At 62.1% G+C, this 20,725-nt stretch overlaps 2 protein-coding genes across 7 annotated transcripts in view; one reads left to right on the top strand and one right to left on the bottom strand.

Moving 5' to 3' along the window:
- CDH23 (cadherin related 23) overlaps window positions 1-20,725 on the bottom strand; it is a 365,671-nt gene that overhangs the window by 69,853 nt on the left and 275,093 nt on the right. For 4 of the 5 annotated variants that reach the window (XM_051823796.3, XM_089313405.1, XM_089313406.1 and 1 more), the window contains exons 28-31: window positions 7,500-7,560; window positions 6,589-6,737; window positions 2,583-2,718; window positions 963-1,351 (exon numbers count right to left, since the gene is read on the bottom strand). In XM_051823796.3, coding sequence (XP_051679756.3) covers window positions 963-1,351; window positions 2,583-2,718; window positions 6,589-6,737; window positions 7,500-7,560 — 735 coding nt within the window. Of the gene's footprint in view, window positions 1-962; window positions 1,352-2,582; window positions 2,719-3,145; window positions 3,271-6,588; window positions 6,738-7,499; window positions 7,561-20,725 lie in introns of those variants that run through there. The other variant, XM_089313408.1, reaches the window with a different exon arrangement.
- C15H10orf105 (chromosome 15 C10orf105 homolog) lies at window positions 11,685-16,226 on the top strand. Of its 2 annotated transcripts, none has more exons than XM_017348639.4 (2): window positions 11,685-11,824; window positions 15,684-16,226. In XM_017348639.4, the coding sequence occupies exon 2, from the start codon at window positions 15,689-15,691 to the stop codon at window positions 16,091-16,093; it is 405 nt and encodes a 134-aa protein (XP_017204128.2). In that variant the 5' UTR covers window positions 11,685-11,824; window positions 15,684-15,688; the 3' UTR covers window positions 16,094-16,226. The 2 variants fall into 2 exon arrangements, with proteins under 2 accessions (XP_017204128.2, XP_069913902.1); XM_070057801.2 differs by lacking the exon at window positions 11,685-11,824 and adding an exon at window positions 12,610-13,049.

The following is a 20,725-nucleotide window of genomic DNA, read 5'->3' as shown; positions in this document are numbered from 1 at the left end:
CCCAGTTCCTAGGACAGAGCTCCTAAAACGGCTGTGATTGCCTCAGCAACAGGGGTGCTAGGAGACACTTCTGCTCCCACACGTGGTCTCCGGCCCCGGCTCCTGGCACAGAGCAGCTCATGGTTTGGAATCCCCGGGCAACGAGAGCATGTTTGTTCTGAGGCAGCTCCGGGTGGGCTCCTGGATGGGGGCAGGACGACCAAGCTCGGCCCTCGGCCCTACCCGCGGCCTCCGGGGAGCGGAGCTGGGCTGCAGGCTAAGTGTGCCTCAGTCACGCCTGCGTGGGCGTGGGGGTGGGGCTTCAGGGAGCTCTCTGAGTCGGGAGAAGCTTGCGGAGGCTCCTGGAGGCCGTGGAAGCCCCCGCACCTGTCCCCACGCTGCCCCGGGCCTCTCGTCCTCGGGCTGCTGGTGTTCAGCGGTGCAGACTGCAGGGTCGCCCTGTGTTCTGGGGGGTGCTCCAGCACCAGCACCGCACCCAGCAAGGGGTCAGTGGGAAGCCCCTCAGAGCCAGGCAGCCAGAGGCACACAGCAAACTGGGCAGGGCCGCCTCCTGGGCGGAGCCCCTCGCCTGCCGGCTCTGGGCTCTGCCGCTCTCTGAATAGCCCGTGTGGGGCTGGAGTTCACCTGCGGACCCAGCTGGCTGTGTGCGCTGTGGAGCCGCTCAGGGCACGGGAGGGGCTGTGCCCTCCAGAGAGGGGGCTCGGAATGGAACCGCATGACAGGGCGAGCCCCTCCCCCACCCCATCTGGGGTGACCAGACTGCAGCGCCCTAGCACGGTGTGAGCACAGTAGGACCACAGCTAGCTGTCTCCTCCAGTGCCAGCGAGGACAGCAGGTCGCTGAGATGCACACCTCAATCGTTTAGGCTTGCACGGCAGAGATACTTAGCCCCAGGGCGCTTTGTGACAGAGGCGAGGGGCCATGCATGAAGGGGGCGCGCAGCCAGCGTAGGGGGTCCTCACCGTGACAGCATCGACCTTGAACAGGGCCTTGGCCTGGGCGCTGGTGTGGGCGTCGAAGCGGTAGGCGATCTGGTTGAGGTTGTCCAGGGAGTAGGCCTGCACACGCACGATCTCCGTGCCCAGCGCCAGGTTCTCCCAGATGGCGGCCTCGTAGGAGGCGTTGGAGAACTGCACGGCCTCGTCCAGCTCATTGAGCAGAGTGACGTAGACGCTGCAGAAGCCGCGGTGGAAGGGCGGCGCCTGGTCCGTGGCGGACACGTTCATCAGGTAGCTGGTCTTGGTCTCGTAGTCCAGGTAGTCCACCGTGATGACGAGCCCCGTGCTCTCGTCAATCTCAAACTTGCCTTCCGCGCCCGACAGGATGTGGTAATTCACCAGGCCGCCGGCCCCTGTGGAGCACACGGCGATGTGTGGTTCGGCTGGGGGAGGGGGGACTGCCCCCGGAGTTCTCCTGCCACCCAGACCCACACCCAGGGCTGGCCCTGAGGCCACCCCAAGGGTGGTGTGCAGGTGGCTAGGCCCCGGGAACTGTGGAGTCCCCGCTTTGGGGCCTGGGTATTTGGACCAATAGATGAGGAGGAGATTAAGGGTATCTTGTAGTAGGGGCGTCCAGCTAGAGGTGGCCCAGCCCTCCCCTATCCCTCTGACCCAAGGGTTTCAGTGCCTCGGCTCCCTACCACCTCCACTCCAATCCCTGGGCCGTGGCCGCACCCATTCACCCAGAGCGAGCCCTGGGACTCCTTAGCCCAAGTCCGCAGATCTCGAGGGAACGGTCACAAAATCGGGACATCTGAGAGCCCCTTGAAACTACCTGCAAAACTCTGATGGGTTTTCTGGGGGGGAATGGGTGAATGCAGATTTTCTCAAAGGCATGCCTGCGCCAGACACAGCCATGCACGTGGGTCCCCGGCACGGAATGACGGGCCCCGCGCCGTGGAAGCCCCCACCGAGGGAGAACCGGGTACCTGGGTATCGTGGTGCACTCCCCCTCCCAGCCCGGCCTGGGGCACAGGTGAGCTGCGGAAGCTGGGGGTGGGGGTAGGAACTGACATGAAGGCAGGGCAATGGCTGGGGAAAGCAGGGGCGGCTTGGCAAGCGCGCGTCCGTGTGGACCCGAGAAAGAGCTCCTCTCTGGCCGCGGCCTTGCTGGGGCCAGGCCCCACGCAGAGGCTGCAGGCTGCGGCAGCCTGGGTGTGCTCTCCTTGCTTTGCACCTGCTCACTGTGACCTCAGCAGGCTCTGGCTGCCCTGGGGGACAGGAAGGCCACTGCTCCTCTGAAAGCCTGCCTACACCCAGCCCTGAGCCAGCGTTCTGACAAACGCCCTTGACCTTTCCCGGGCCCTGCCCCGCCCCCAGCCGAAGCTTAGCTGACAAGTCTGGGCATCCCAAGCCCATGTCATGGACACCTCTGCTGACTCCTGGGCCAGGGCAGCTGGTGGGGTGTGTGTGTTGGGGGGCGGTGGGCAAGTCAGTCCCACGGCCCCCATCCCTGGCTTGGGAGCAGCTGAATGGGGGCGACGGAGGCATCAAAGGTGATGCCCCGGGGCGAATGGGCTGGGGGGACTCGCGGTGGGGGTCACTGAGCAATGGGACACCACCGGCTTCCCCTGCTGGCCTCACCAGTGTCCCGGTCTGTGGCGCGGACAACGATGACGGAGGTGCCGATGCCGGCAGTCTCGCGTAGTCCCAGGCGGCTGTACTGCTGTTGCGTGAACACCGGGGCCTCGTCATTGACGTCTTCCACGTACACGATCACCTGTGCGGGCCGGGCCAGGTGTGCAGGGTTAGCAGGAGGCGGAGACTGGAAGCCCAGGTTGCTGCTGTCCTGGGCCAGCGGGGAGCAACCTCTCAGTGCAGGCAGAGGTAGAGGATGGGGAGGGGGCTGGGCTGTCTTGTTGGACACCGTGTCCCCCCACCTTGCACAGCCCCTGGCGTGTGACAGGTGCGCAAGCGTTACGTGTTTAGGAACGATCCTCCCCTTGCTCTGGGCTCTGCTGCTGACCCTGGGGGAACCTGTGGCTAATTACCGCCGCAGGTGTCTCAGCTCTGAAGCAGCCATGTCAGCTAGCACTGACGGCCCCATAACGCTGCCAGGGTTGTCAGGAAGGCAAAGGAGGCAGGGCCCGCAGAGGGGCTTGAGGAGGCACGAGCTGACCCCATTCACACAACGAAACAAGACTTACAGGTGCTGGGGGCGCAGGAGGCCGGCGCCCAGATCCCTTTGTGAACCGCCAGCACCTGCAGAGTGCAGTGACCCACAGAGGCCAACTGCCCGGCCCCATCACCCCCCTTCCCCACCCCTGTGGCCGGAAGCCAAGCTCCTGAGGACAGAAGCTCCTGGGAATCCATATCCCACAGACAGGCACCGAGCACAAGCACTCCAGGCCGCGGCCCTGTCGGGGGCAGCGAGGTGAGCCCAGAGCTCCTGTGGGACTGAGCACGGCTCCCTCCTGGCCCCGCACCCCTTCCTGCTTTTCTCCAGGACGCTTCCGGCTCACTTGTGCACAGCCTTCCCTCTTGCAGGGTTTGCCGTTGGGAGCCCCACCCAGGAGAGCGGCTGTTTCTGAATTGCGTCATCAGGCATCATTCTCCCGGTGCCCAGCTGCGCTTTTCAAGTTCTCTGCGAGGAACGTGGGTGCAGGCGTAAGACGCGCAACCCAGGAGGGGAGGGAGTGCCAGGGTTACAGCCCCACGGTGCAGGGGGCCAGGGCCTGGCTTCTTTTCAAAGCTAGGGGGAGAAGGCCCAGAGGGTGCAAGTGAGTAGCTGAAGGCCTCCCAGCACCTGGGAGAGCTGGAAGAGGATGGGGGCTCTTCTGGCGCCCAGTCTACTGCGCGCTGGGGCCGAGCTGGCCCTGGCACAGGCCTGGTGGAGCAAGAGGGAAGCAGAGCGAGGCTGGGTAGATTTCGCCCGTGTGCACAGCTTGCAATGATGCACATACAGGGGGTCTTCACGGAGTTCATGGAAAACGCACATTGAGGAAGGAACTATGCATGGATTTGAGCCATTGTTTCACCAGAATAAACTTCTCTGTTAAATCCCTTTTACCACTACCTTTTTGAATCCCTTAGTATCTGGCTTCTGAGTGAGCTCGGTCTCTGGGACCAGCCCGGGCTGAGCTGGGCGCTCAGTGGAAGCAGCACAGGGGTCTCTGGCTGCCTACAGGTGGAGGGCTCCCGCAGCCCTGCCGTGTCGGCCCCGAGCTCCCGTCCCCACACTGAGAACCCGCTATGCAAACTGCAGTGCACACAGCTGCTCACCCTGCTGGAGCCTTCTATGTTTGGCCTCACCCAGGCCTTGGCTGCGGAGATCCTGGGTGGGGTGGGTGTGGGGGGAATTTGCATGGATGTATTTCGGGAACTCTCTTTCTGTAAACAGAAACTGACCATCCATCTTTTAAAACCCGGAGCCTGCCCCTTCCTGAGTGGGCTTGTCCAAATGCCCTCGGCTCCAGGGGTCACGGGGAAGAGGCAGGGCCAGTCTGACAGTGGGAGGGAGCGGGCGAGGCGGGGAGCCTGGGTGTGGCGCGGCCTGGGGAGTCCGGCTGGTTTCAGCAGTGTGTTTTAGAGCAGCGGTGCAGGCCAGACGGCGTGTGGTTTGCAAACCTGAGAGAAACAGATGCACAGGAAGCGCAGCAGCCTGCCGAGTGTGTGCGGAGCAGAACAGAGCTACGGGGTCCTTGGAGAAGCAGGCGCGCTTTCCGTCCAGGGCCGTGCCCGCCATCAGGGACGGGAGAGGGTGTGCGTGGGCACGTGGGCAAGCATTTTCATGTGCACGCGTGTGCACTGCGTGCGTGCACCGGAGGCACCCAGGCTCGGCAAGCACCCTTCCTCCCACACCCCCTCCCTGGCTGTCCCTGGTTTGCTGAAGCAGGAACTGGAGAACAGCATGGCTCGGGCCGGCACTACCGCGGCTGCAGAACCGAATCCAGGGCCAGGCTGCAGCCCCCATGCTTGCTTTAGGCAGCGTGCGGTTTTGCTGGCTCTCGCTGGGTACGGAGGCTATGTCCTCAGCGAGTTCTCACCTTGAAACAACAATCTGGGGATGAGCCAGTGGGCTCCAGCTGGGCTCCCAAGAGCCTCTGTGCGGCAGCAGTGGGAGTGCAAGTCCGAGCTGACTGCCTGGGTGTGAAACCTGGCTCTACCCTTCCTGCCCTGCAACACTCAACAACTTGCCTGATCTCATCTGTAAAATGGGTGTCACAACAGCACCTACCCTGCAGCGCTGTTCAGAGGGTTCAGTGATCTCAAGAACACAAAGCACTCATCGAGAACCCAACGTGAGGGTTTCCTATGCCTCGGGTTCACGGCGGAGAGGAGCAAGGAGGGGGCATGTCCCCACCCTGGCACGTATCGGCACAGCACACCCTTGGGTTACTGCCTACCGCGTGCTGTGCATCGTGCGGCTTAGAAAGCTTTGCAGTCCCAGTGCCTCGGCACTGATGGGAACTGGCCCTGGAGGCAGGAGCCTGTCCATCCCTGGGTGGGTGGGGAGGAGGGGGTCACAAGGAGGGCCACAGTTAGGAAGCCTCAAGTCCAGGGCCCAACCCCAGCCTTCCCTGCTGTCCATCACTCTGTGGCGTGCAGCACCGCCCCCGCCCCAGACTTCTGCTGTGGGTTATTGGTGAGGCCACAGATACGTGGTTCACCAGTGGGCAGGCGAGCGTGGCCGCATGGGACTGTCCAGCACCCACTCAGTCACAGGGCCCTGTGGAAACCCGCAGGATCCGACCCCCTTGGCCATTTCCTACTGAGAGGAGCAGCTGCCGGGACCCCAGCACTCTTCCGGGGCACAGCTGCGGCGCCCGCAGTAGCAGGGGCCAAGAGTCCCCAGTCCTGAGTCCTGCGCCCCAGCACCGCCCACCAGTGACGCAGGCCAGGTAGCTCATTGTTTCCAGCTGGGGGAACGGTGCTAGAGATGGGGCTGATAAGGGCAGCTGGTGCTGCCCCAGGGCCTTCTGGGGAAAAGTCCGGAGGCGGCTCTCCACCTGACTTTTCCCATCTCCCTCCCACTCGTGCCTGGCTGGGCTGTGACTCACTTCCCCCTGGTTTAGGGGAGAGGGCTGGGAGCTGCTGAGTGTGCAGTGGGGGCGGCCTGGAGAGCTCCTCTTGTTCCCCTCTGTCGGCCCTGCCACTGGCGGGCGGTGAGCTTAGCAGCCGCCTGGGCACACCGGTGTGGTTCTTTTTGGCCATTCCAGAAGGCATAGGCTGAGCTGCTAGCAGCCGCACAGGTGAGGGTGCCTGGAGCATTTCAGGGACTTTCCAGTGCAGAGAGCCCTGAACTTGGGCCCCAGCCTAGTTCTGTCGCTCGTGGCTTCCCCGTGCCTCAGTTTCCTCGCCTGTGCGGCAAGGCTGCCTGTGTGCCTCCAAGCTCATCTCTGCCTGGTTTCCTTGGCTCACCCTGGAGGGCTGTGTGGGCGCAGGGCCACTTCTTTCCTCCCTTAGGATAGCTGTTAGTGTCATTGGTCCCTTTCCACAGGTGGCAAAACTGAGGCTCGGGGAGACCGGTGAGTCCAGGATCCCAGGCTGCACTGAGCCTGCCAGTGGCCCTCCCTGCCCAGCCTCTAGACCTGGACATCACTCAGCACCTAGGCTGGCGCCAGGTGGAGCCCCGCCCAGCCCGCCTTACCCGGACAGAGCTCCTCATGGGTCCCAGGTCGTGGTTGTAGGCCTCCACCACCAGCACGTGGGACGAGTTCCTCTCTCGGTCCAGTGGCCGGGGCCCTCGCATCAGGAGCCCGTTGCTGACATGGATCCGGAAGTTGTTGCCATGGTTACCTGTGGGCGGGACAGATGCGGTGTGTGACTCTTTGTGGGCCTGCCCAGAGGTCTCTGGACTCGTGTGAAGTCCACGCTCAGCAGGGAGGCCTCGGACTCATGCTGCCCAGGTTGGGGTGGGGGCAGAAGTTCATCTGCGCTCTTTGGGGGTAAACTGGGGGGTCTCCCTTGACCCTCCCACCACAGGTGTGGGCACGATGAGGCCTCCTGTGTATTCAGAGGGATCCAGGGCCAGAACCAGCTTCTCTGTGGTGGCTGAACCCGGATTTAGTGGACATCCCTGGGCAGCCCAACAATCACACCCCCACCTTGTGAGAGCACCCCCGGCTTTCCCCTGGGACCCACCCTCCCCCACTCTGCCCCCGTGGTTTGGGTGGGGTGGCTGCGCCCAGATTCCGGGAGGGGGCCGGCAGCATATCTGATTCTCTGGCCAGTAATTGGAGGTCTGAGATTCAGCTGGGCCAGTGAGACTCAGTCTCCCGGGGGCTCACGGGTGCGGCGGGGCTGCCCTGCCCCGCCAGGCCCCTTCTGTCAGGGTCACAGCTTTGGGAAGCATGCAGTACCCAAGGCACTTTTTTGGGAGTGTGGCAATCCGAGGTAGCACCTTTTCCGGAAACACATCCAGCCCAGGGCCGATCACCAGAGCACTGCGTGTGTCCCCCTCTGCCCGCCCCCACCCCCAGCCTCCCTCCCACAGCCTGGGCAGCCAGCAGACGTGCCGCCCTCCCAAGGGCATCCCCGCGCCGGGGCAGCCTCTCTCACCGTGCAGGATGCGGTACCACACTCGCCCAAACTCGCCCTCATCTGCATCGGTGGCTCTCAGCTGTGGAGAATGAGACCCTGCCGTTACTCCTTCAATCCCCTGTAGCGAGGACGGCGGATGCTTGTGGGGCTTCCTCCTTCCCCTCTACGGCACTCCCCCTGCCCCAGCCGAGCTCCTGGCTGCCCACAGATGTGGGGGTGCGGAGGTGCAGGGGACGTGCTTGTCTTTCTCAGCCCCTACAAGGACATCCTAGTGCTGATGGCTCCAGGCTGCCCTGCCTGGGTTCCCAGCGAGGACGCAGGACCAGGTGGACACCTGCCCTGAGCCATCAGAGTCAGCTTTGACCAAGAGGAAGCGGTTCCCTGCCTTCGAGCTGCCTCGCCCAGGGAGACTGGATAGCCAGACTGCTTCTGGAGCTCCCACGGCCTGAGGTCATGCTGGCCACACTGGGCCCCAGCTGGGCGCTGGAGACAGTAAGAGCTTTGTGGAGGCCCAGAGAACCCCCCTTTGAAAGGACAGCCCCCAGTGCATTCACGCGCACCGGGGCTCCGGGCTAGTTGCAGTCACCTGGCTCCCTTGGCTGTCCCTGGGGCTGGGGTGCTGCTCTCCCCCCAGGAACACTGCCTGGAACTCGGCTCTGTTCAACGAGCTCGGCTCCGAGGCTGTTGGCCCCGAGTGAGTCCTGTCGAGCCAAGAGCTGAACACCTGCTCCGCACTACATACCTGCGCAAGGTGGTGCCAAGAGGCCTGGGAAGATGCCCCCAGAGCCCCCTCTCATTGTTCCCAGGTTGGGGGTGAATCTCTGTGTAAGGCCCCAGACACCCCCTCCTCCGGAACCACCCTCCTCTCTGCACCTCTCACTTCCACCCTGTGTGTGGGGTGCTCCAGAACTGCCTTGCCAGTTTAGCGTTTGGCAGGGAGAAGGCGGGAGGCAGATACATACACACAGAAATGGGGAGGGAGGGAGGGGGAGGGGGAGAGAGAGAGAGAGAGAGAGAGAACACTCTCATGTGCTGCTCCTCTCCCCAAATGCCTATAACCGCCAGGGCTGGGCCAGGCTGACGCCAGGAGTCTGGAACTCCATCTGGGTCTCCTATGTGGCAGGAACCCGACCATTTGAGCCATCACCACTGCCTCCCGGAGTCTGCATCCGGGCCGTGTGTCATTCCCAGGCACCCTGATACGTGACGCGGGCAATGCAGCCTGCAACCTCCAGCAAGCCAGATGCCCGCCCCGTCCCCCACTGCAGCCAGAGGCAGCTGGTGCCGGAGCGGGCGTCTGATCAAACTGAGCCAAGCACACCTTTCTATGGGGTTTCAGACCTTGGGCCCAGAGCCCCTGGGCGAGAGAGATTGATTCTTGCAGTAAGATGTGGGAAAACCACCCGTGTGCCCCTCCCCGCCTGAGCTCCCTTTCCAGCGCTGGCTCCAAGCCTGCCCTGGCCACGCTGGTTTCCCTGTGATTTCTTGAATGCCAGGTGCATGGCAGCCTCAGGCTTTTGCCCGAGCGCTTTGCCCGGCCCGGCCACCTCTCCCTGTGGACTCCCGCATGCTCAATGCCTCGCCTCCTTCTCACAGGCCCCTCCTGACCACCGTCCACGGAGCAGCAGCTGCACTCCAACCGTTGGCCTTCCCTGGCCCCCGTCTCCCTCTGACCCATAAGCCACTGAAAGTAGGGGCTGGTGCTGTGCTATAGCCCTGGCCTCTAGAACCACGATCCTGGCACACAGTAGGGTCAAATATTTGTTGAATGAATATGTGAGTGACTTAGCAGCAAACCTCTAGCAAGAGGTATGACCAGGGCTTTCATGGGGCCACAGTGTTTGGGCCAGCGGCTTCTGGCCGGAATCTGGAGCCCAGCTGCACCTCCTCCTCCATCTTTCCCCTTCAACTTCCCCTTCCATTTGTGGGGTGTCCCAGTCCTGCACCAGTGCACTCCCCACTTTGCCCAGGGAAATTGAGTTGGGTTCTTGTTTCCTATGGCCTGAAGCCTGAATGCGGGCTCTTCTGTCCTTGTTTGATCGACCGATTTTCAGAGAGGAAGGGCAAGGCCCCACTCGCAAACCTCAGACAGGCAGAGGCCATGGTGGGTGGCGCTGGCTGGAGGTCCCCAGAGCCTCAGCAGAACATGACCCAAATGCCAGGGTAGAACCCAGGACGGGAACGGCGAGCCTGGCAGCCGGCGTTGGCCCCATGGGACTCATAGGATGTCCAGAGACAGCCTCTGTGTGTGTGTGTGTGTGTGTGCGCGCGCGCGTGTCCAGGCTGGTTCGCTTACTGGCTCTGTGACATGGAGCAGTACTATGAGCCCTCTGAGCCTCAGTTTCCTCATCTGTAGATTGGGCACAAGGACAAGCACCTTGCAGGTTGATGGGGAGATTAGAAGCCGTCCTGCAAAACATCTCATCTGGTCCTGGCCCAGGAGCAGGCAGTGAAGGTGGACATGATGAGGATGCCGCCTTCTCCAGGGAGGCCCTCTTGGTTTACACTGGGGTTGGTTGGCTGGGTTGCCCCTGGCTGTGAAGTTCTTTCTCTCCGCTTTCCCTGAGAGGTCTTAAGGGCTGGAAGGCAGAGGGCAGTGGTGTGGAGGCAGTCAGCAGGAGGGCCCGAGCTGCCTGGGGCACAGCCTGTGTGCCTGTCCACGGGGAGGCTGCCTTGCTGCCCCCTGCCCCCTGCCCCCAGCAGTCTGCATCACCCTGGAAGACTGGCGCCTGCCATGCCGGGAAAGTAAGCCCCCAGATGAGCTGCCCAGCCTGGGAAGACGTCACAGAAGCCGAGGACAGTGCAGGCTGCCACGGAAGACAGGGTTGTCCCCAGGCCTCCAGGTGCTCACACACACCAGGGACCTTGCCCGCACCAAACCCCACCACCAACACGCTGGGCGACCCCGGCGGGCCACACCTCTCGGGACCTCCGCCTGGTCTCTGGGGTGGGGGCTGGATCCCATGGCTCCTAACGGTCTCTCCAGCTGAGCCAGGCCATGGAAAGGTCCCATCCACACCAGGGGAGGCGACCACTGCCTCATTAACGTGCTTGAAGGCTCAGAAAGCTGGGGCTCCAGCGGGCAGGCTTTGGCACAGCAGTTAAGTCGCGGCTTGGGGCACCTGCTTCCTTCATCGAAGCGCCTGCTTCGAGCCCTGGCTGCTCCACTTCCGCCCCAGCTTCCTGCTCACGCACACCCTGGCAGGCAGCAGAGGATGGCTCACGTGCTTGGGCTCCTGCCCCGTACTAGGGAGATGCAGATGGGATTCTGGGCTCCCGGCTCTGACCTGGCCCAGATCTGGCTGCTGTGTGAGGTATCTGGGGAGTGAATCAGTGCATGGAAGATCTCTCTCCATCTGTCTGTCTGCCTTTCAAATAAACTAAATATAAATTAGTAAACCTTTTTTGGGAAAAAAAAAAAAGCACAAAACTGGGGCTGGAAAACAGTAGTGTTGGTCCCAGCTCAGGTCCTGGGCAGACCTACAGCTCCTCACCCCAAAAGTGTGCTGTGTCCCGGGAGCCTGGAGCTCCCTGACGGGGCAGCTGCTCCAGACCCCCGCCTCCCAGCAGGCAGCTGGTTGCCTGGGAAGCTCTGGTTCCCAGGGAGAGAGGCGGCAGGAGGAGGGCAGTGTGCTGGTGGGGCTTGCAGAGGGCCATGGCGGCCCACCCACGCTGCCCCGCCGACTCCGCTTTCTCCCTCACTCCCGCAGCCCCACACCGTCAAGACCAGGTGCTCGGCTGGGAGGCCAAGAGGAGAACCCCAAGGGAGCAGGGCTCAGGGACACTGCAGCCGGGGCCTCCCAGCCTGCCGGGGCCCATCCCTCAGCCCGCTCCCCTCCCACCGTGTGACTTGGAGCCCCTCTCCAGGGAAACCTGGAGCCTGGCAGCCCCTGAATAGCGACCCGCTGGCTGCCGCCCGACCATACCATTCATACTGGCAACGGGGGAAGGTGACAGCCCTGGGGCCCCGAGGGGCAGCGCAACCTTGTGCCTGCGTCCCCCTAGTGCCTCCCAGCCCTGAGAAGGCTCCAAGGAGACGGGCTGGAGTGGGGCTGAGCCGTGGGAAGGCTCAGGGGCACCCGGCTCCTCCAGAGAGCTCTGGCTCCCTCGTCCCAGCCCAGTGGCCATCCCTGCCCCGTTGGCCGGCCCTCCCCTTAGGGCAGGGCCCAGATTCTCCCAGACAAAGCCAGCTGCGAGTGAGGGGAGAAGGCCTGGCTGGCTGAGGGGCACAGGCAGGGCAGGGTTGGGGTCACGAGCCCCACGCGAAGCTCCTTGGGGGCCCCCTTGGAGAGACAGCCGGAGAGACCGCCCCCCAAGCCGGGACTGCTGAGGGCTGCTCTGAGGTCAGTGCTCGGGGGCTACAGGAGAGGAGAGTGGGGGTGTGGCCCTGGCGGGGGCTACTGGGAGGATGTGAGGGTACGCTCACACCTGGGCAGCCCCTCGCTCCGCAGAGTGGGAACAAGGCCCAGTGAGGGCAGCGGCTGGCCCAGGGCCATGCAGCAGCCTTCTCTGCCCTCCGCAAGCCCTGCTCTGCGGAGCTCGAAGTGAGGGAAGAAAGTTCTAGACTGAGCCTGCAGAGATCTGCCCAGAGCAGGGCCCGCAGGTGCAGCCTGGCTCTGCTGGGCCTGGGCTTCTCCCTGGAGCAGCTGCGCTCAGCACTGGGCAGCTCAGGCCTCAGGGGACAGCCTCATGTGTCAGGAAGGGGCTCTGGCCCTTGCCCAGCACTTGGGGGGCCCTTGCTGCCACAGCCACACTCAGAGGCTCATCACAACCTCACTTTTTTTTTTTTTTTTTTAATTTGAAAGGCAGAGAGAGACAGAGGGCCAGAAAGGGCCAGAAAGGGACACAGACAGATCTTCCATCTGCTGTTCACTCCCCAAATGCCTGTAACAGCTCGGACTGGGCCAGGTGGAAGCCAGGAGCCTGCACCTCCATCCGGGTCTCCCACATGAGTGGCAGGGACCCAAGGACTTGGTCCATTGCCTGCTGCCTCCCAGGGTGTGCAATGGCAGGAAGCTGGATCAGAAGTGGAGCCTGGACTCAACCCAGGGGCTCCGATGGCAGATGAGGCATCCCAAGGGGCATCTTGACTGCTGGGCCCTACGCCCACCCCTCCACTTCCTTTTAAGTGGACCCCAAGGCCTGGAGTGTGGTCCCCACGCCCACGGGCAGGCCATGCAGTAACACGACAGCTGGTTGGACCGGCTCCTCCCGGCTCCTGCTGCCCTGTTCTTGGTCCCCGCCAAGCATGGCCCAGGGGAGGAGAGAGGGCAGCTGGCTTCCTCCCCATGGGAGGCGGCGGTGGGCACACCCTTCCCCTCCTCCTGCTCAGACCCAGGGAAGGGTCAACCCTCGTGGGCTGGCCCACCAGAACACTCCAGACACGACGCCTGAGAGGCGGGGGCTTGGGCAGCTGGACGGGCATCAGAGTTTCCAGCCGGGAGCTGGGAGGCGGCGTTGCAGCCTGGGGAGCGCTGGGAGGGTGGTGGCAGGAGCTGGCTGAGGGGGCTGCCAGGGCTGCCCTGTCGCCTGCTTGCAGGGAGCTGGGAGTCGGTCCTGCGGCTGCTGGTGAGTGCCTGGGATGGGGCCTAGGGGCTGCGCTCTACTCCCTGTGCCTGCTGTGAGGACTCTGCACCACAGGGCTGGAGGCTTCTCCCTGCTGAGCTGTGGGGTCAGAGACCCAGCTCCCAGCCGGGAGGGGCGGGGGGAGGGACAGCCATTCCCCTCACCTCGCCCCCTGCCTCAGAAAAGACCCCAATGTCAAACAAATGGTTGTTTTTGGTGGTTGTTTTTGGTGAGAGCCTCTTGGGTTTCCTGGCCTGTGCGTGGAGACCCCACAGCCCATACACGCCGGCCTGCCAGCTGCAGGGAGCCCGCGTCGGTGTCCTGCTCCGCCTCTGTGTCCTGCTCAGCCTGTTTCAAACGCTTGCACGTATGTTTTCTTTCGTTCTGGAGTTGAGTTTATCTGGCCTTGTGTTTCTCTCCTCTGTCCCTCTCTCTTCTCTCTAGCCTTAAACTTAAATTAGCTGCCAACATTTAAACACCAGCATTGTTTGCCTAAGAAAACCCCGGTTTCTGGCTTCTCTTGGGAAATGGGAAAAGCAGACCCACTTCCTCCATGTGCTCCAGGCAGCCCCGCCGGCCGGCCCCATGCTGGCCAGGCTCTGGAAGCTTTTTTATGTGCAACCCCCGAGATCACCTGGAAGCTCACCCTGGGTGTCCCCCTTCGAGCACCACTGGCCACACCCCCTCTACTGGGCGATGGGAAATGATGATGGAATTGACGAGCTCTCCCACCCCGCCCCACCTCAGAAACCCCTGGGGGCTTCTTTCTACCTGTTCCCAGAGCAGCTCCCTGAGCCTGGATGTCACTGGGGGTGACAGGAGTCAAGGAACCTGGCTCTGGCCTTTGTTTAGGCCTTGACCCTGGGCCTCAGTTTCCCCGCCTGGTATGCGAGCGGGTTGGACTGCATAGGGAAACAGCAGCGGGAATGCCCATGGGCCAGGAAGGTGACATATGGTGGGTGGTGGGCTTCTGGGGGGGGGGTGGCCAGCTGGTGGTGAACGCCTTGTCTGGAGGTGCCAGCTACAGCACTTTGGCCCCAGGCAGAGGCACTGTCCAGTGCTTCTACGGATGGAAAGCTGAGGTTCCAAGAGAAGCCAGGCACCCAGATACTCGTGCACAATATTTTTTAAAAGCTAACTAATTTATTAGGAAGGCAGAGTGACAGAGAGGGAGAGAAAGCGGGTGGGGCGAGACAGATTGATCTATCTACTAGTTCACTTCCCAAATGCCTACAACAGCCGGGGCTGGGCCAAGCTGAAGCCAGGAGGCTGGAACGCCATCCAGGCCTCCCATGTGGGTGGTGGGGGCCCAGGTATTTCAGTTGTCATCTGTTGCTTCCCAGGCGCATTAGCAGGAAGCTGGATTGGTGGCAGAGGAGGGACTTGATCCCAGGTGCTCCAATATGGGATGTCGGTGGCTTAACCCGCTGGACCACAATGTCTGCCCCAAAATATTTTTTAAAAAATTCACAACCAGGGCTGGCATTCTGGTGTATCTGGTAAAGCAGCTGTCTGCAACACCGCATCCCTTATGGGCACCGGTTCATGTCCCGGCTGCTCCACTTCCAAGCCAACTCCCTGATAATGGCTGGGAGAGCAGCAGCAGATGGCCCAAGTGCTTGGGCCCCACTACCCACGTGGGGGACCTGGAAGCTCCTGGCTTTGGCCTAGCTCAGCTCTGGATGTTGCAGCTACCCGGGGGGTGGGGGTGGGGGTGGGGGATGGGTGAAGCAACAGATGGAAGGTCTCTCTCTTTCTCTGACTTTCAAATAAATTAATAAAATCTTTTAAAGATTCATAGTTAGGTTTATAAAGCCCCTGCAGTGACTCAGCCAAATGCACCTGTGGGCCTGCACGTGCAGCATGAGCCTTAGATGAGAGCTGAGCCCCCCTCCCCCCAGCTGCAGCACTGGGTAACCCCCGACTCACACCCGGTGGCAGAGCGAGTGCTGTGAGACTGGCCCTAGAGCCCGGGTTCCTAGCCCACGCCTCTGTGGTGATCTATGGGAACTGACTTTTAAATGCTGGGAGGGGCTGGGCACTTGGCACAGTGGTTCAGAGGCCACTCGGGACGCCTGCCTCCCACCTCGGAGTGCCTGGGTTGCAGTCCCAGCTCTGCTCACAGTCCCAGCTTCCTGCTAATGCTTACCCTGAGAACCCTAGGCTGCCATCAGCGATGGCTTGAGAACTTGGGGTCCTGCCACCCACGTGGGATGCCTGGGTCAAGTTCCAGGCTCTTGGTTTTAGCCTGGCCTAGTCCTGGTTGTTGTGGGCATTTGAGGAATGAACCAGCAGTTGGAAGATCTCTCTCTCTCTCTCTCTCTCTCTCTCACTACCTTTTAAATAATAATGTTAATTTGGGAATACCAGGAGGCACTACCCTCTTGTCTCCTCCCCGGCAGCCCGGTAGGGGTCAGGTAGCCGGAGGACATGAGCTCAGGCCCACCTCCACCGCGTATCAGCTGTGGGAACTTACACCTGCCACCCCCTGGGCCTCACTGTCCTAACCTGAATGGTGACCAGGCTACTGCCTAGTTTAGCAGGCTCAGCTCCCATCGGGGTTCCCAGGTAAGCCTCCCTCCCTGGCCCTGGGAGCTGCGGATCAGCCTCTGACCTCCTGTCCCGTTCCTGTTGCAGGCACCATGAGCACAGAGGCGCCCAGCCTCACCGGCTCCCCGGTTACCAGTCCCCTTGCCTTTCTCACAGCTCAGGAAGCTGCTGCAGGCACCCTGGCGGAGGCGGCCAGCCCGGTCCCAGTGCTTGTGGCCCTGGCCTGCATTTTCCTCCTGCTGGCCACCTGCCTGCTGTTCATGGCACTCTGCAAGCCGGCCGCGCTGGACCCGCGCCGCCGCGGCGCCCGCGAGTGCATGCCCCACCACCCTGGGAGCCCCAGCGAGCCCCAGCTGCGCCTCTGGAAGCGCCTGGGGTCCCTGCGCCGCTCCCTGCGCAGCTTCCACCGGGGCCGGCCCGCAGCCCCTCCACGCCCGCTGCCAGCCTGCAACAACAGCCAGGGCGACTGGGACTGCTCGGAATCCACCAAGATGTGACAGGTGGCCACGGCACGCCCCTCCCCCGGTCCACCTCCAGACCTTCCTGCCTGGCCCTGCAGCTGCAGGCAGACAGCAGCCCGTGCAACCTGGGCCACACACTCATCTCGTGTGCCCAGGCCTGTGCCCTTTCCGGACCTTCCACCCTGAAGACCCCCCAGCTGCTGCTTGCTAAAGGATCCCTGGGCCAAGGGGAGCACCTGCTGCCGCTGAGCCTACAGGCACAACCTGGGGCTGCCCAGGGCCTCCTCCGGGCAGCGGCACCCCTGCTCCGCCACAGAGCCTTGCTGCACTCTGGGTGCTAAGGCCAGTTCCAGGAGCTGCTGAGCGACAGAGCACCTCTCCAGCCATGGACACTACTCAGCTTATACTCGGGCAAGCTTCGGGCCTGCCACCGATGCCCATCCACACGAGCGAGTGGCTGGCACCCCACCGGGAGACCTGCGGCCTGGGTGCCGGCTGGGAGGAGGCACCGCCTACAGAGTCACCACCCCGGCAGCTGAGGCCCGATTCAGTGCACCCGCGTCAGGAGCCACCAGGAAGGGCCGGGGCGGGGAGGGGAGCCGGTGGCTCTGTGCCTCGCCCAGGGAAGGAGTGGCCTCCCCTTCGGTGGGCGGTCCAGACATCCCCAGGACAGCTGTGGGGCCTCCGGCTGGGGCCACAGAGGCTGTGCTAGTGGAGATTGCTTCACTGGCCGGCTACCTGCAGATGCAATCCCACCCCAGGGAGGCCTCTCAGTACCCCAAGTCCTGGGCCTTCCCCCCCAAGCCATGACTACACACTCTGGTCTGGTTCCAGATTCAGAGAGTGGACAGAGCGGGCCTGAACTGCCTTGCTCCTGTCCCAGAGTCAGCACCCCTGCCTACCCCGCCGTGACCCACAGTGCAGCCGGCCAAGGCTTCTTGAGGCCTGAGCGCTGGGTTCACCTCCTCCCGGCTCTAAAACCTCCCCTGGCTCCCTGCTTCCCGCTAGATACCGCCCACGCTGCCCGGCCTGGTGGGCAGCGCCCTCTGGAACTGGCTCCCGTCTCTCTTTCTCCTCAGCTGGGCCTGAGGCAAAGGGGCCCACCCTGTGGAGTCCCCTCTGCTCCGCCTCGAGCTGCCTCCCCTCCCACCGCTCTGGGGGCGGACGAGGAGGACTTCCTGTTGGCAGCCCTCTGGTCTACGTCCTCTCCTTCGCATCAGGCTGGGAGTCTGTGGAGGGCCAGACCCCCTGCAGCCTCTCTCTGTGCCTCACTGGACACAGAGGGGTGAGGCTTCTGTTTATCGGTGGCGGGGGGTGGGGCGGGGGTAAGGCAGCCAGGCCGTGTCCACCCCCAGGTGGAATGCACGCTCTCGGAGCCTGCAGGACCCAGAGCCCTGCTCTCCGCTTGGCTGCACGGAGGAAGGAGCTCTCTCCAGGTGGGCTGTGCTCCCTTTCTTCCGGGCCAGCCTGAGCTCCACACGTCCAGCCTTGAAGGAGCTGCCCCGAGACCCTGAATTCGCGCAGGAGTAAAGGGGGAAGGGGTGGGTGTGGGGAGCAATCCGGACTGGACTAAGTTACTGGAATTAAGACTTATTCTATGCATCTGCTCTCCCACAATATGACACTGGGAGAGAAGTAAACAGCTTCCGCACAGCTGCCTCCAGTTCAACTAATAAACTGTAGGACTTGCTCCTGATTGGAGGAGAGCAGCGTACTCGGCGTGTGGGCAGCCGAGTTGGGATTGGCGGAGGAGGACTATAAAGGAGGAGAGAGACGGCATGCACCAGGAACATCTATGGGGAACATCTAAGGGAACCCGTGCAGCCCCCGAGAAAGCCGGCCGGCGGTGTGCCGCTCCCCTGCGGAAGTGGGGAATGTGGCCAGGGGGAACTGCCCTTCCACGGAGGTGGAAGGGATAGTAGCCAACCCGGGAAGAACCAGCAGCAAACCCGGGGAGGGCCGAGCAGACGAAAGAACAGCGCAGGGTCCTGTGTCGTTCCTCCACGAAGAGGGGGAGCGACATAATGGTGCCGTGACTCGGATAGGAAACCTAGGAGGGAAGAAGCAGGAAAATACCGGAGAGAGAGACTAGCAAAGAGCCTAGGTGCCAGAAGAAGCTATTGAAAGCCTAGGCAGAGACTCGGATATGGACTGTGAGAAAGAAGTTAGGATTTAAAGTGAAAGCAAGAAGAAACTTAGACTCAGATACGGACTGCAGGTTGAAAGTGAAAGTGAAGCCTATAAGAAACTTAGACTTGGATACGGACTGTGGGGAGAGGCCAGGAGAAATGAGGGAGGAATATTGTTGGAAGAAAACTTAGGGAAACACACCGGGTAGAGAAAAATGTTAGGGAGGATGAGGCCGCGAGTGCAGGCCAAGCCATCTTGGAATTCTTCAAGTCACCCCGGGGAGCAAGAGGCGAAGATCTGGAACCAGAGGCAGAGACGTGGGCCGCCAGGATTCGCCAGGTTAGTCCGGGGAACTTGGACTGAATGCCGGTGGTGGCGGAAACATTCGCGGAAGCCGCCGCGTGCAGAGAGAGCACGGGGCGTTGGCGCGAGGCCGTGGTGCTGGCGCGAAGTGCGTGGAGACCGCGGAGCGTGCGCGCAGAGCCGGGAACCCGCCGGCGGGGCGAGGCGCCGGGAAGCCGCGCAAAGCCGTGAAGCTGCCGCGGGGTGAGGTGCCGAGAAGCAGCCTCGGGGCGGGCGCCGCCGGGAAGCCGCAGGGATAAGAGAAACAGAAGTTTAGAAGTAAAATGAGAGAAATGGGAATGCTGGAAGATGGAAGTAGAATGGGAGAAATAGGAATGCCCGGACATAGAGAAATAGAGAAATAGAAAGGCCTCCCCACAACATGGCAATTAGAAAGCTTGGATTCGGTCTGCCCGATAAGTGAGGCGATGAGCACCTGCGGCGGCTAGCAGCTTATGCACCGCAGGTCACCGAAGACAGGCACGAATTAACATCAGTAAGGCCTCCCCACAATACAATTAGGAGGCTTGGATTCGGTCTGCCTGATTAAGGCGGTAAGCGCCAGCAAGCAGCTCGACCAGAGTATGAGCTGCAGGTCACCGAAGATAGGCACGAACCAACACTAATAAGTCTCCCCACAACACAGCGCTGAGAAGGCTTGGATTCGGTTTGCCTGATTGCTAGGTTTTGTAAGCCCCTGCGGGCAGAGCAGAGCATGCGCTGCAGGACACCGAACACAGGCACGCATCAGCGCCTAAAAACCTCCTCACAACATGGCGAAGAGAGGACCCGGATTCGGTTTGCCTGATTGATAGGACTTGTAAGAACCTGTGGCAACTCTAGCAAGTAGAGCAGAGTGTGTGCCGCGGGACACCGAAGACAGGCGCGTATCAACGCCAAAAATAAAAAGAAAGGGGGATCTGTGGGGAGCAATCCGGACTGGACTAAGTTACTGGAATTAAGACTTATTCTATGCATCTGCTCTCCCACAATATGACACTGGGAGAGAAGTAAACAGCTTCCGCACAGCTGCCTCCAGTTCAACTAATAAACTGTAGGACTTGCTCCTGATTGGAGGAGAGCAGCGTACTCGGCGTGTGGGCAGCCGAGTTGGGATTGGCGGAGGAGGACTATAAAGGAGGAGAGAGACGGCATGCACCAGGAACATCTATGGGGAACATCTAAGGGAACCCGTGCAGCCCCCGAGAAAGCCGGCCGGCGGTGTGCCGCTCCCCTGCGGAAGTGGGGAATGTGGCCAGGGGGAACTGCCCTTCCACGGAGGTGGAAGGGATAGTAGCCAACCCGGGAAGAACCAGCAGCAAACCCGGGAAGGGCCGAGCAGACGAAAGAACAGTGCAGGGTCCTGTGTCGTTCCTCCACGAAGAGGGGGAGCGACAGGTGGGCACGCGTTCGGCACAGCAGGTGGACACCTGCACCTGTATCAGAGGGCTTGGGTTTGAGTTGTGTCTCCTACTTCTGATCTAGCTTCCTGGAGACAGCAGGTGATGGCCCAAGTCCTTAGGTCCCTGGTACCCGCATGAGAAACCAGAAGAGAGTTCTGGGATCCTGGCTTCAGCCTGGTCCAGCCCCCGCTCTTGTGGGCATTTGGGGAGTGAACCAACTGATGGAGTTGTCCATCTGCCTTTCAAATGAAAATAAAATAGAATAAAAAGGAATGGGGGGTGGGGAATCTGGCCTGCCCTGCATCACAGACTGCGGGATTTCAGTCGGAGCCACACTGTGCAAATAGAAACCAATTCTCTGGGCTTTAGCAAGTGGGGCCGGCTTCCTCCTTCCGTCTCGGATTCTCCTCCTGGTTCACTTCCCCCAGGGCCTCCCTGAGACTGCCCAGGCTGAATGCAGTCTGTGGTCGTCCACCCTGGCTGCGCACCAGGCTTGCTCATTCCTGAGGGTGCACGGGACTGGGTGGGGGCAGCTGCCCTGAGACCTGAGGAGAGCTTCAGGCAGGGGGTCACAGCCCTGGGGCTCTGGCCAGTTGGCTGACACAGGTACAAGGCTGGGTGAGGGGCCCACAGCTTCCTGCAGGGGGCGCTCCAGGGGCCGAGACCCCAGAAGAGAACCTCCTCCTCCTTCCAGAGCTAACAGACGCTGGCCAATCCCCAGGGCTTCCCGGACGCTCTGCGCCACAGGCCCTGTCCCGGGCACACTCCCAGCCGCCCACTCTCTGCTCTCTGG

This window comes from Oryctolagus cuniculus, chromosome 15, assembly GCF_051225735.1.
Source record: "Oryctolagus cuniculus isolate XC-2025 breed Fujian yellow rabbit chromosome 15, ASM5122573v1, whole genome shotgun sequence".
Taxonomy (NCBI): domain Eukaryota; kingdom Metazoa; phylum Chordata; class Mammalia; order Lagomorpha; family Leporidae; genus Oryctolagus; species Oryctolagus cuniculus.
Note: the sequence above shows the minus strand (reverse complement) of the source record. Positions and strands in the feature narration are given on the sequence as shown.